We start from the raw sequence: 12,385 nt of genomic DNA, 5'->3' as shown, positions 1-12,385 counted from the left end.
TCCAACCTTAAACCCTTGTATTAATATGTTCTGCTTTTTTTGTTATACCTGCCTTTCTGACTGGCACTGAATATCAACCTTATGAATAAGGAGTGGGTCTGAGACCTAAGTAGTAATAGAAATTACCTGTTCTCTTATAGCAACAAAACTTGATTGGAACAGAAGTGAATCCTGATCTTAAGTAGCATTCTGTGACACAGTCTCTTTTATATTTATTCTTTCTATAAATGGAAGGATGCTTTTAATCCTGTGCCTCACTTTATTTTTGGAGTTGTATATTGATTTAAAAATAATTTCTGCTAAGTGTTGAACTAAAATTGTCGACAGATATTTTCATTTAATGTATTTACCCAGTTTATAACTCCAACTAATTCTACTTATTGTCTGCCCATAAATGTGGCAAGTTGTCATTTGAAAAGAAATTAAATTACAAGTTCCGCAAAGTAGAAAGGATGAAATCCTATTTCTCAGTTTCATGGTTCTTAGTTCTTGGTTTCTGAATTATACAACCTCACAAATTACCTAATAAAGTTCTGTATGTGCATATATAATTTTAAATAATTTAGGAGTGCTTGTTTTTGGTTAAAGACCTTTAATATGTGCATCATGATGTAAAAGAACACAGATGTGCTTTTACTAATGGTGCCGATATAAGTTATGGAGGCTTTTTTTGAATATCAAAGCAATCTTGCAATAGCTTGGGTTTCCTTGTTTTTTTGTTGTGGTTTTTTTTGTGGTTTTTTTCCAGTGGGTACACTCTTTACTACGAATCTGTGCCATCATCAGTGTTATTTCTGTTTGTATGAACACTCCAAAGACCTTCGAGCATTACCCGCCTCTCCAGTATGTGACATTTGCTCTTGATACTTTGTTGATGTTTCTTTACACTGCAGAGATGATAGCAAAAATGCACATCCGTGGGATAGTTAAGGTAAGCATTTTAACAGTATTCCATGTGTGCTTCAAGTGATCTGAGTGTATGTTAATGACATTTGGTATTTGTTTTTTAACTTACCAGCTCTTCTTGCTATGATTGTTTTTATCTGCAGGCAACGTTATGGTGTATAAACTGAAAAAACAGATTGACAAAGATGCAGCTTTACTGCATATTTAATCACCCCAAAGTATAATGCCAGCATTCCTAATAAAGGTTTACTAGTAAGAAATAGATAGTTTCATTGCATTAATATAAAAAATGAAAGGAATAAAAAGCTACATATACATTAGGAAGCATATTTTGTAGATGTCTATTGGTCCATATATGGGCTTAGAATTTTGAATTTTGCTTCAGAAGGCTTGGATGTGTTCTTGTGTGGTTACTTAAGAGCATATGTCTTACTGTGAGCTAAATGAGAAAGTCATCTTGCTTTGAATTTTTTTTCCTTAGTATAATCCATGTTGGTAAACAAATGCTTCTGTTATACGTCTGCTGTTGTCGCTGGGCTAATTTGTATAAGTAGATACAATATTGCAGGCTGCAAAACTGCAGAATTTTTCAGTAATTGTGATTTTGTACCATTATTTTACTCATTGTTTCCAGTCTTCTACAAAAAGATACAAATCAGCTTCCATATAGAAAATCCATCTACAGACCTTATTGACAATGCAATTATGTCACTGTTGCACAGAATAGATAATTAGTGTTGTCCTTGCTTTTCACTTCTGAAAGGTCTGGTGACTCCAGAGACATCTGATGCTGTACTTAAGCTCTTGAAGTTTTTCTGAGTTTGCAGATAGCATTTTTTGTTCACTTCCAAACTAAAATATCATTCATTATACTTAATGAATATTAATAGTAAAAGTGTCATTAATATTAACATTTAGAAAATTACTGAATAAGATAGTTCTGAGAAAAACTTCATGGGCTGTATAAAGCCAAAGTGCTCTCTTCTTCAGAGATGACTATTAAGTAGGTGAAGATAATAATGGCCAGTCTTCGCGAGCGAAGATCCGGGGAAGGTCTTTCCACCTTCCAGCCTGCGCATTGGATTTTTTAGGTGAGACACAGTGTGCGCGGAACTGAGCCCACCCTTTAATCCTAAGGTTCATCTGCCGGGGCCAAGTGAGCTTGGACGGTGGCAGCGAGGTCCTTAGGACGTAGGTGGGTTGCCTTTAAGGGCTAACGAGCCCCACCTGCCCGGGAGTGGCCCTGACCGGGAATCGAACCCGGGTCTCCGCGGTGATAGCGCGGCGCCTTTACCACTAGACCACCAGGGGCTGCCTAGGTGAAGATAAGGACACAGGATTATGAATGGAGAATTAGTGACCATTGTGCACATTTGAACAGTGTGGGAATAAAAAGTTACTACTACAACTAGTACAGCCTTTGCAGAGAAAAGGACATGTAGATATAAATGCAGAGAGAGAGAGGGAGGGGTGGCCAACAGTGTGACTTTAGTACAAAGCTTGATTTCTGAGCTTTTGTGTATGCAAATACCAACTTCACTCACAACTGACACCTAGGGGCTATGAACAATATGCTGCTGCTGCTGCTTAGTCTGTCTTTCACTGGGTTGTTTAAATGTGTGGGTTTATGGGAAGAGAAGAGAAGAGAAGAGAAAAAAGAAGAGGCGAGGTGAGGTGAGGAGAAGTTGGAAGGGACTGTTGGAAGGGACCTACAACCATAATATAGTCCAACTGCCTGACCAATTGACCAGTTCGAGTCTGACCAGAACTTAAAATACATTGTCCAAATGCTTCTTAAACACAGGCTTGGGGCATTGACCACCTGTCTAGGAAGCCTGTTCCAGTGTTTAACCACTCTCTTTACAAAATGTTTCCCAGTTTCTAGACTGAACCTTCCCTGGCACAGCTTTGAACCATTGCCATGCATCAGGTCACAGGGTACTGGGGAGATCAGTGCCTCACTCTCCACTTCTCCTCTCCTCAGGAAGCTGTAGAGAGCAACAAGGTTACCCCTCAGACTTCCTTTTCTCTTAACTGGACAAACCTAGAGTCCTTAGCTGCTCCTCAGAGGATGAACTTCTCTATAATTGCCGTATAATGAACTTGTCTTTGAAGCATGTCTGGTGAGCTGGGCCACACAGAATGAGTAGCTCTCTGGAGTTGGCTTCAATGCCTCAATTTATGTTATACTTATATAGATAACAGCATAGATTATTTCCTTTGCACTGACATTTTACTATTTGTCTATTAGATAAAAATACACTAAAACAGATCAGACATAACCACTGTTACACAAAGATAGTTTAATAAAAAATGGCTGCATTTATTGTTAGTTTAACAATTGAGCATTTGCTTAAAGCTTGATGTCTTGTAGCATTCATCAGTGAATATAGTTACACTGAAATGACATGCCTTCTTTGGCGCTTATTCATGGAGTCATAGAATAACCTAAATGGTAAGGGACCTACAGAGGTCATCTGGTCTGACCTGCTGCCCAAAGCAGATCCAGTTAGATGAAGTTACCCATGGCTTGAGTTGTCCAGGTGTATTTCAGACTCCTCCAAGGATGAAGTCTTCACAAGCTCTCTAGACAGCCTCTTCCAGTGCTTGACCAACCTTATGCCAAAAATATTTTTCTTAACAGTTAATCAAAAATTTCCATGTTTCTTTGAATGCTAATGAATGAGTTATCCTTTCCAGTGAATTATTTGACATATTCTTTGTATTATGGATTTTAGGGAAAGTATTGGTGAAATGTTATAATTTTGCCAAGAACATGTTGATCCATGGACTTCTGAAGACCATGGCAATTGAAGTAAATAAGGCACTGTTTAGAACCCTGTTAGCATTTATTAAAGATATTTGTATTTGAACCATCTTTATATAAGAAAATTTGTTTATGAAATGTAGTCCTAATTTAAGTGCATTCAAGATTTTTAGTGAGTGTAGGATCAGTGAATGCATTGCCATATGGTTCTACTGAACTTTACCATAAGTCAGTATTTCTGTAAATGCTTTAGAAATTGAAAGAAATGAAATAAACATTTGAACCATGATTAATGCAAAATTATAGTCCAGTGAGAAACCTTATTTATGGGTAAGGTAGGCACCATCCACTTAAGTCTCAATTAATAAAAATGTCAATATAGCTGAACTAAGAAGATTTTGAAAATGTTAAGTCATGTCCAGTTAACACTCTCTGAGGACAAGTGAGAGATATGCTTCCTTTGGTTCCCAAGGGTTTTTAGGAAAAAAAAGTAGTTTCTGAAACTGCTAGACTTTTCTCTGTAAAAAGTTTTCCTTTTCCCCATGTAAACTAAATGACAAAATAAAACGATGCCTCCGTTCAAGAGTTTTATTACTCCAGAAGGAAAGCTAAACTGAAATGTTGCTGTGATATTGTGCCTTTATTGCTCATGTTTCCTTCTGAGTTATTGTTGCCGTGCTAGTAAAATCTATTCCAAATTTGGTCTGCCCATGCCTTGTAAATGCTCATTGGTGCTTGTTCCATTTGTGAAGGCAAATGATATAGGGGACTCCTGGAAATACATAGATAGATATCCACCTTCTAGAAAGAAAATAGATGTTGATGTGTTTACAAAAGGAGAACAAAGTACAGATACTAAATAAACCAGATCATGACAGTATAGGACAATATCTACTACAAAGTCTGAGCTCCTTTTGTTTTCAAAACTATATATTGATATTCCTTATTATTGCTATCATACATGGTTTGCTTTTAATAGGTATTGTGATAGGTTGACTTCTTTGAAAGAAATGAAATGGGCAGCGTAACAGATTATGTTCACTAAATAGACACTACCTGAGGAAAGTACTGAAAGTACTGTTACTGTTCAACATTTTTATCGGCAACATGGACAGCGGGGTTGAGTGTACCCTCAGCAAGTTTGCTGATGATGCCAAGCTGTGTGGTGCAGTTGACACACTGGAGGAAAGGGATACCATCCAAAGGGACATTGACAGGCTTGAAAGCTGGGCTGATGCAAATCTCATGAAGTTCAACAAAGCGAAGTGCAAGGTCCTACACCTGCACAGCAATCCCAGACACACTTACAGGTTGGGCAGAGGAGTGATTGAGAGCAGCCCTGTGAAGAAGGACTTGAGGGTGATGGTTGATGAAAAACTCAACATGATCTGGCAAAGCCAACCTCATCCTGGGCTGCATCGAAAGGAGTGTGGCCTGCAGGTCAAAGGAGGTGATACTTCCCCTCTACTCTGTTCTTGTGAGACCCAGCCTGGAATGCTGTGTACAGTTCTGGTGCCCCAAACATAAGAAGGACATGGAACTGTTGGAGCAAGTCGAGAGGGCCATGAAGTTGATAAGAGCACTGAAGCACCTCCCCAGCAAAAACAGGCTGAGAAAGCTGGGGCTCTTGAGCCTGGAGAAGACAAGATTAGGTGGAGACCTCATAGCAACCATCCAGAATCTGAAGGGGGCTTACAGGGAAGCTGGAGAGGGACTCTACATCAGGAACTGGAGTGATAGGACAAGGACTAATGGGTACAAATTGAAAAAGGGGAAATTCATGTTAGATATTAGGTAGAAATTTTTTACTGTGAGGGTGGTTAGACACGGAACAGGCTGCCCAGGGAGGTTGTGAAGTTTTTAGTATTGCACACTATTGTCACGTGTCATGAACTAGTGAACTAATGCTATTAATACATCTGTCTTTATTTTGAATCTGAAAAATGAAATTCAGGCTGTAATTTCTTACTGATTGAGGTCTTTTTAAAAACAATATTCTAGGACAGTCTGCCTCGTGTTGTCTGGTTGTATTGTATAAAATGTGTGTACAAACAGGAAGACAACTTGCAGTGGTTTGTGAAGTTTTATGAGATGGAGACAGAGAACTAGACCAAGTCAGTTTGTTTCTTATGACATATTTTTATGCTTGTATTCTAAATGATTCCCTATATTGACGAATGATGGCCTGCAACAGTAAATGTAATAAAAGATGTTATAAACTTAGTTCCTGGTTAAAGCTTACTGAATTGAATTTGACATTGGTATTTTCATGATCTCTTCAGTTCAGAGTTCCACTTTCTTCAATTAATCCTAGATTTGTTCTCATGCTCTTTATTTCCCAGAATATAAACAGAGTTCAGTGACTCTTTGGTTCTGATTTCTTTCATGTCTCAGACTCCTTGGCCAGAAAGAGCTCCGTGGGAATCAGCTGCATCTGTTAAATGAAAGTAGATCAATCTCCCTTGCTTTATCTTCAATAAAACTTTAAGTGTGTCCTCGGGGGGCATCAGGCAAAGCATCACCAGCCGGTCAAGGAAGGGGATTGTACTGCTCTGCTCTGCACTGGTGTGGCCTCACCTTGAATATTGTGTGCAGTTTTGGCACCACAATACAAGAAAGATATTAAGCCATTAGAGAGTGTCCAAAGGAGGGCGATGAAGATGGTGAAGGGCCTTGAAGGGAAGCCATGTGAGGAGCAGCTGAGGGCACTTGGTCTGTGTAGCCTGGAGAAGAGGAGACTGAGGGGAGACCTCATTGCAAATACAACTTCCTTGTGAGGGGAAGTGGAGGGGCAGGCACTGATCTTTTCTCTGAGGTGACCAGTGACAGGACCCAAGGGAATGGCCTGAAGTTGTGTCAGGGGAGGTTTAGGTTGGATATTGGAAAGAGGTTTTTCATCCAAAGAGTGGTTGGGTGCTGGAAGAGGCTCCCCAGGGAAGTGGTCACAGCACCAAGCCCAACAGGGTTCAATAAAGCCTTTGGACAATACTCTCAGGAACGTGGTGTGACTCCTGGGGATGGTCCTGTGTTGCACTCAGTGATGCTTGTGAGTCCCTTCCAATTCGGCATCTTCTGCGATTCTGTGATTTTGTGAAGTTACACTTTAAAATAAAATATGTGAGAGTACTTTTTCCTGTCTGTTAAAATAGCCTAGTTGACACTTGTTTTAGTATCATCATCCTGAAAATGAGAATTTTTTTTTTTTATAAAGCACAAGCAGTGCACTAAATTTAATAAAAATGTCTGAGGTTTTTTTTTCTGTGCAGTTGTGACGTGCCAGGTAACAAAGGAGATTGCAAAAAGTCAGAAGTAATGGTCCTTAACATTTTCCTCATAGGTAAATCAATTACATTCACAGCAAAACTTCTGTACTGACTGAAATTATTGTGAGTGGATTTGTCAGACTTTTATTTCAGTAGCACAGAGTGCTCTTCACTGATTTCAGTACTCCTGGAAAAGGCTGAAGTGAATGTTGCACCATTAGCTTTCAGCATTCTTGGTGAATTCATGCAGGAACTGCAACTAAGCTTAATCTTCTACCAACATCCCCACAAATAGGTGGGAGAAGTTTCCTTTGCTTCTGTCTAGTACTAAAGACTACAGATTAGTTAGTTAACTGAAAGAAGTGGCTTCCAGCATGTCAGGGGTTTCCAGGCAACATTTGTGCTGTGCAGAAAGCACATTTTCCTCAACTTTTTTTCTCATAGGTGCTTTGGTTGCCATAGTTGCTGTCTGTCTGCGCAAGGGGAGAGAACTGAGGATGGAGCAGGCTTGAGCAATACTTGAGCCATGTGGGCTTACCTCTGGACATTCAGTTCTCTACCAATATAAGGAAATTTGATCCTGTAGTGCAAGCAACGTCAGGTGGAGATGGGCAATGAATATATATTGCAGTGAAAAATTATACTGCAATGAAAAATTCTGGTTGCCGTGGTCTAAACTGGGGTCTGCAACAGTTTCCAGTGGCCACTGATATATGATTGCATAATCTGGCTTTTTTTTTTTTTATCTTTGCTTGCAAAAAATATATTTTTGGACTTAACATAGAAAAAAAGTAATAGTACTTGTCAGCACTAATTTGAGGAAGTGCAATAGTCTGCAATTAGTTTTTTGTGTATAAAGTAGGCTCTTTCAAAAGATAATTTATAATTTATCTGGTCTTTTTTTCCCATTAACTGAAAGGGAAGCCTAAAATACCTACACTAACACCCAGCTTATAGGTGTCTCACAGTCCCCAGTTGCTCTAACTCATTATTATATATTTGTTGTCAAAGGACAGGTAGGGACTACAAAAGTTGTATAGACAATGGGATGCAAACTTTTTCTTTAGCATTTATGGCATTGACTCACTTATGCATAAATGAGTTTCTTCTATAATCATCTTAATTCAGAAGTTTGTCTTGAGTTATCGATTACAGAACTGATGTTTACTGAACCTTATTACAAGTATTTGTTTTGACTTCTTTTCTGTAGTTTTAATACTAAACATTCCATCTTCATCAAACACGAATTAAAAATTACAAAATAAATGATGAAAATATTAATAGAATTGTGGTGAAACACTGTCAGCTTGCTCACCAGGTTGTGGTAGCTTTGTCAAAGGAGTTTTGGTGGTGTTACAGACTGAAAATGGAAGACTGAAATTCTGAAATTAATGTGTTCCATGACTTTAGAAATGCTGTATACTCATAGTGTATAAATGAGTTAAGGATCAGGAAGTTGTGTTCTTTTCAAAGATTGGGTAGTAAAACAGAGTATGTGGCTCCCGTTATCAAGCAATAGCATGCTCTGATGTGCTTGTGATGCCTTGTGCTGAAAGCTCAGTCTCAGGATATGCAAGTCACAAACAAGAGTCAGAACCTTGACCTTGAGGGCAGGGGCATAACCACTGGAGTCAGTAGCAAGAATGAGAAAATTCAGATTTTGTTTGACTAAACAGGGTGGAGGGAAAAAAAGAAAATGAGAAAACTACTTACCTGTGGTAGTAAAAAGCTCACAGAATAAACACAAAAAAAGACCATTTGTCATAAGGTTTGAGTTTCTCTACTCAATGTCTTGGGATTTTAGAATGAATTTTTTTTTCCTTATGACAAATTGTTTTGCATACATATATTAGAAAACTGGAGTTTTGTACAGTGCATAATGGTGTTGGAAACCTAGATGTGTAGTGCAGGTCCCATGCTATTCTGTGTTGGCAAAGGGTATGTTATTTTAAATTGTTTTAAAATGTAACTTAAAAAATTACTGGAATATATTGGTGCTAGCATCGGTGATTCTTAGTTGTAAATATTATTTCATAGAAAACAGTATTTATACCCGTCATGTGAATAAGACAGTCTACAAAATTTTAATTCTTCTGTCTCATTTTTTTCCTGTGTTTTTGTTTTGCTAAGCATGTATGTCCATCGTAAGGGACATCTGTTCCCAGCCTACTGGGATTGTGTTGCTAGTAGAAATGCTCCGATGCTGTTTCCAGTCACAGGAAATTAAAACAAATTAAAAGTGATTATCATGAGAAAAACAAAGATGAGGTTGCCTGCAGCATGATGCTGTTACTGCCTGTGGGCCAGGGAAGGTTAGAGATCGTGGCACTACAATATACGCACCTGTTTCTATGGTTACTTGTGCCTGGTTTTATTGGAGTGTTTATTACAGGGAAGTAATGACTCATATTACGCAGTGGGGCTTTTTGCACCATTTTTGCATTAAAGCATTAGAAAATTTAAATTGCTTGGTGAATGTACCTAAGCAGTATTTCTACAATATAAATGGTATTTTTTCTAACTGGTCAATCGGCCATGGAAGTTTTTAGTGAGAAATTATTTTGGGGCATGGATTGAAGTGTGTGTTCATATAATACTTAGTAATTTATCATTATGATCAACATTTAACCTAAAAGTTGCTAAGAAAAAATACACTGCATACTGACTTTCATAATGTAGTTGGAAATTACTCTTTCAATATACACACCAATTAGATGAACAAAACTTATACTTTTTGGTGATGCTGGTTTTTTCCTCTGTAATAGCACTTTCAAGGATTACTTCCTTGTTGTTCTTCATGACAGCAGCTATTACTGAGGGACATTTTTAATGTATCTCTTCATGTCAGAGTAAAATGACATAAAGGGAAAGCAGTGAAAGCAACATATTGGATAACGTTATGTATTCAGATAGCAAGAGATGGACTTCATCCCTAATGTATCTTTATGTGTTGAAACTTGCATTTTCAAGGAATTCTGCCATAATTAAACAATTCTATTTTATTTTATGCCCATGTTTTCTTCTTTCTTAATTTGAGAGAATGAAACAAGACATGAAGATGAACAAATCTTAATGACATCCAAATCCCCATTGAAGGGAATAAGAACATTTCTATGCAGCTGTGTTTTCATGAAAATGATGAAATTTGTGTAGGATTTTTAAGGGAGTAAGTTGAATGTAAAATTTGATTTCAGAGTATTGTGTTCTCCACCAATAATATAAATATGTCTTTCTTACAGCTATACTAGGATTTTTTTTCAATAAGCTTTTCCTGGTCTCTGTAGTATAAAATGTATTGTTCAGCTTTTAATAATGCTAATTACCAAATAATGCAATCTTTCTGGAAAGTGCATCCTTCTTATGTATTCCATCTTTCAGTGTTGTGGTTTTTATGTTGAATAAGAGCTTTGGATGTCAATCATAAATCTGAGTTGTTGTCATGTTAGATGAGACTGCTTGCCTATCAAACATCCCTGTTCAATCTCCAGGCAATATTTGATGCTTCAGAGTGAAAGCTTTCACCTTGAATGATTTGGCTCCCAATCCAGCCATTGCATCCACCATAAACACTGGAGCTGGGGGAAGGCAGAATGCTACTGTATGAAGTACAGCAATGTTTAACACACATCACCTCTGCGAGGCTGTGGCGTACTTCTAAGCATGAGCAGATGTCCATGCATGTGGAACTAAATATGGAACTAGAGTCAACCCCAAAGAACTGGCATTTTGAGGAGATTGGCTTCAATGCCCACAACCAGAGCACAGTCTGGGTTGGAAGGGACCTGAGGAGATGGTCTGAACCAATCTCTTACTCAAAGCAGGCTTTTAACTTCATTAGTCAGAGTATTATGAAGCTGAGTCTTAAATATTTCTAACAAAGGTATATGCTAGCACTTCTTTGGGCAACATGTTTGAATGTTTAATTGTTTTCCTACTGGAGATTTTTTTTCTATGCACTTCCTGAAAACAGTGAGTGCTGTTCCAGGTAGGGAAATCCTAATAATCCTCCTCCTAATCAACCATTTTTAGATTTGCTGAACCCTTAAGACATCCAGGAGAGCTGGTAAGGAAGTACTCGGGGCACTGAATACAGATGGCTAATGAGCAGATGGAGAGAGAAATGAAATTCAGACTTTCAGTGTAGTAACCCATAAAATCTCTGCAGTGCATGTTAGCACCCAGCTGCAGAAGTAAGGTGGTGTATCAAGAAAGCAGCAATGCAATACACCAGCAAAGTTCCCTTCCCCACATGCTGAGTAGCCATACCTAGTGTTGGATGTTAGCATCTGTCCTCTATTGACCACATATGAGGGATGTGCCTGGAGTCTCTGAATAGCGGGCAGTCTGAATTGTCCATCACTCAGCTAAACTGAGATGCTCTACAATGTTTGGGTGACACAGGTGGTGTGTTGTGGCATTCCTTTTCATTGTTTTGTAGAAATGGTTGTTCCCTTTGATAGTTTTGTGCTTGATGTAAGGAGTTGTGCAATGTTTCATGTTTGTTCCTGGTTTTGGTTCTTTTTTTTTGGGGGGAAGGGGGATTGTTTTGTGTTTGTTGGTTTGTTGTTTTTTTTTTTTAATTTAACAATTTTGGTTTTAAACACTGTTTTTTAACTCCCACCGATTTGCTTTCCCCATTATTTTACAGCAAACATTGTTTTAGGGTTTTGAGAAAGTAAAATGTTTCTTGTTTATCTGTCTGAAAGTCTTAATGCTTATTTCCTGGCTAGAATAGCTTCTTCTTTACAGTCTTTTTGGTGGTGTGTTTTGTTTTTGCTGTTGGTGGTGATGTGTATTGTTTGCTTGGTTGGTTTTTGTTTTGGTTTTGGTTTGGATTTTTGGGGTTTTGTTTATTTGTTTGTTTTCTGTTAGAAACAGTAGATGAAATGGTGAATATTATAGTTTAAAATCCTCCCATTAGAGTATGAAACATCAAATACTAAGTTTGGTGAAGTTAATTACATGAGTTAGCCAAAAATCTAGTGTGCCTTAAAAACAAGTTTGAAACTGTTCTTTAATGAATGGAATAGCCTCACATCTTCATTGGTAATTCTTAAAATAATCTGAAAATTTTGGTAAATTCAGTTAAAAACCTATCTTTTTTAAATAATTGCAAAGGATGAAGTAGTGGTTCTATAGTGATTATGATGATTATAGGGTTTTTTTATAATGATAGATTGAAACAGTATGTGTTTTGTGTCTGTAACAGGCCTTCTAACCCAAAGGACCAGGAAGAGCTGTCTTTCATTTTATTATTTATAAATAGAATCATTTCATTTTTTTGTGCTGTAATATCAAATGATTTTTTCAATGTTTTCCTAATGTAGAATACAACATTAGCCTCAATATTATATTGTATGTGGTATTAAATGATGATAAACTATTCAGTATGTGATGTGTTACTTGGAAGCATCTGATGGTAGAACAGTTCAGTACAATGCATGAGTAG

The 12,385-nt window shown here is 37.7% G+C and overlaps 1 protein-coding gene across 5 annotated transcripts in view; it reads left to right on the top strand.

The window, feature by feature from the left end:
* Positions 1 to 12,385, top strand: part of NALCN (sodium leak channel, non-selective) — a 237,961-nt gene that overhangs the window by 12,843 nt on the left and 212,733 nt on the right. For all 5 annotated transcript variants that reach the window (XM_050332057.1, XM_050332055.1, XM_050332053.1 and 2 more), the window contains one exon: positions 749 to 931. In XM_050332057.1, coding sequence (XP_050188014.1) covers positions 749 to 931 — 183 coding nt within the window. The remainder of the gene's footprint in view (positions 1 to 748; positions 932 to 12,385) is intronic.

This window comes from Myiozetetes cayanensis, unplaced genomic scaffold (genome assembly GCF_022539395.1).
Source record: "Myiozetetes cayanensis isolate MyiCay16 unplaced genomic scaffold, myiCay2020 scf5-8, whole genome shotgun sequence".
NCBI lineage: Eukaryota > Metazoa > Chordata > Aves > Passeriformes > Tyrannidae > Myiozetetes > Myiozetetes cayanensis.
The sequence above is the reverse complement of the archived record's forward strand: the minus strand, read 5'-3'. Positions and strand labels throughout refer to the sequence as shown.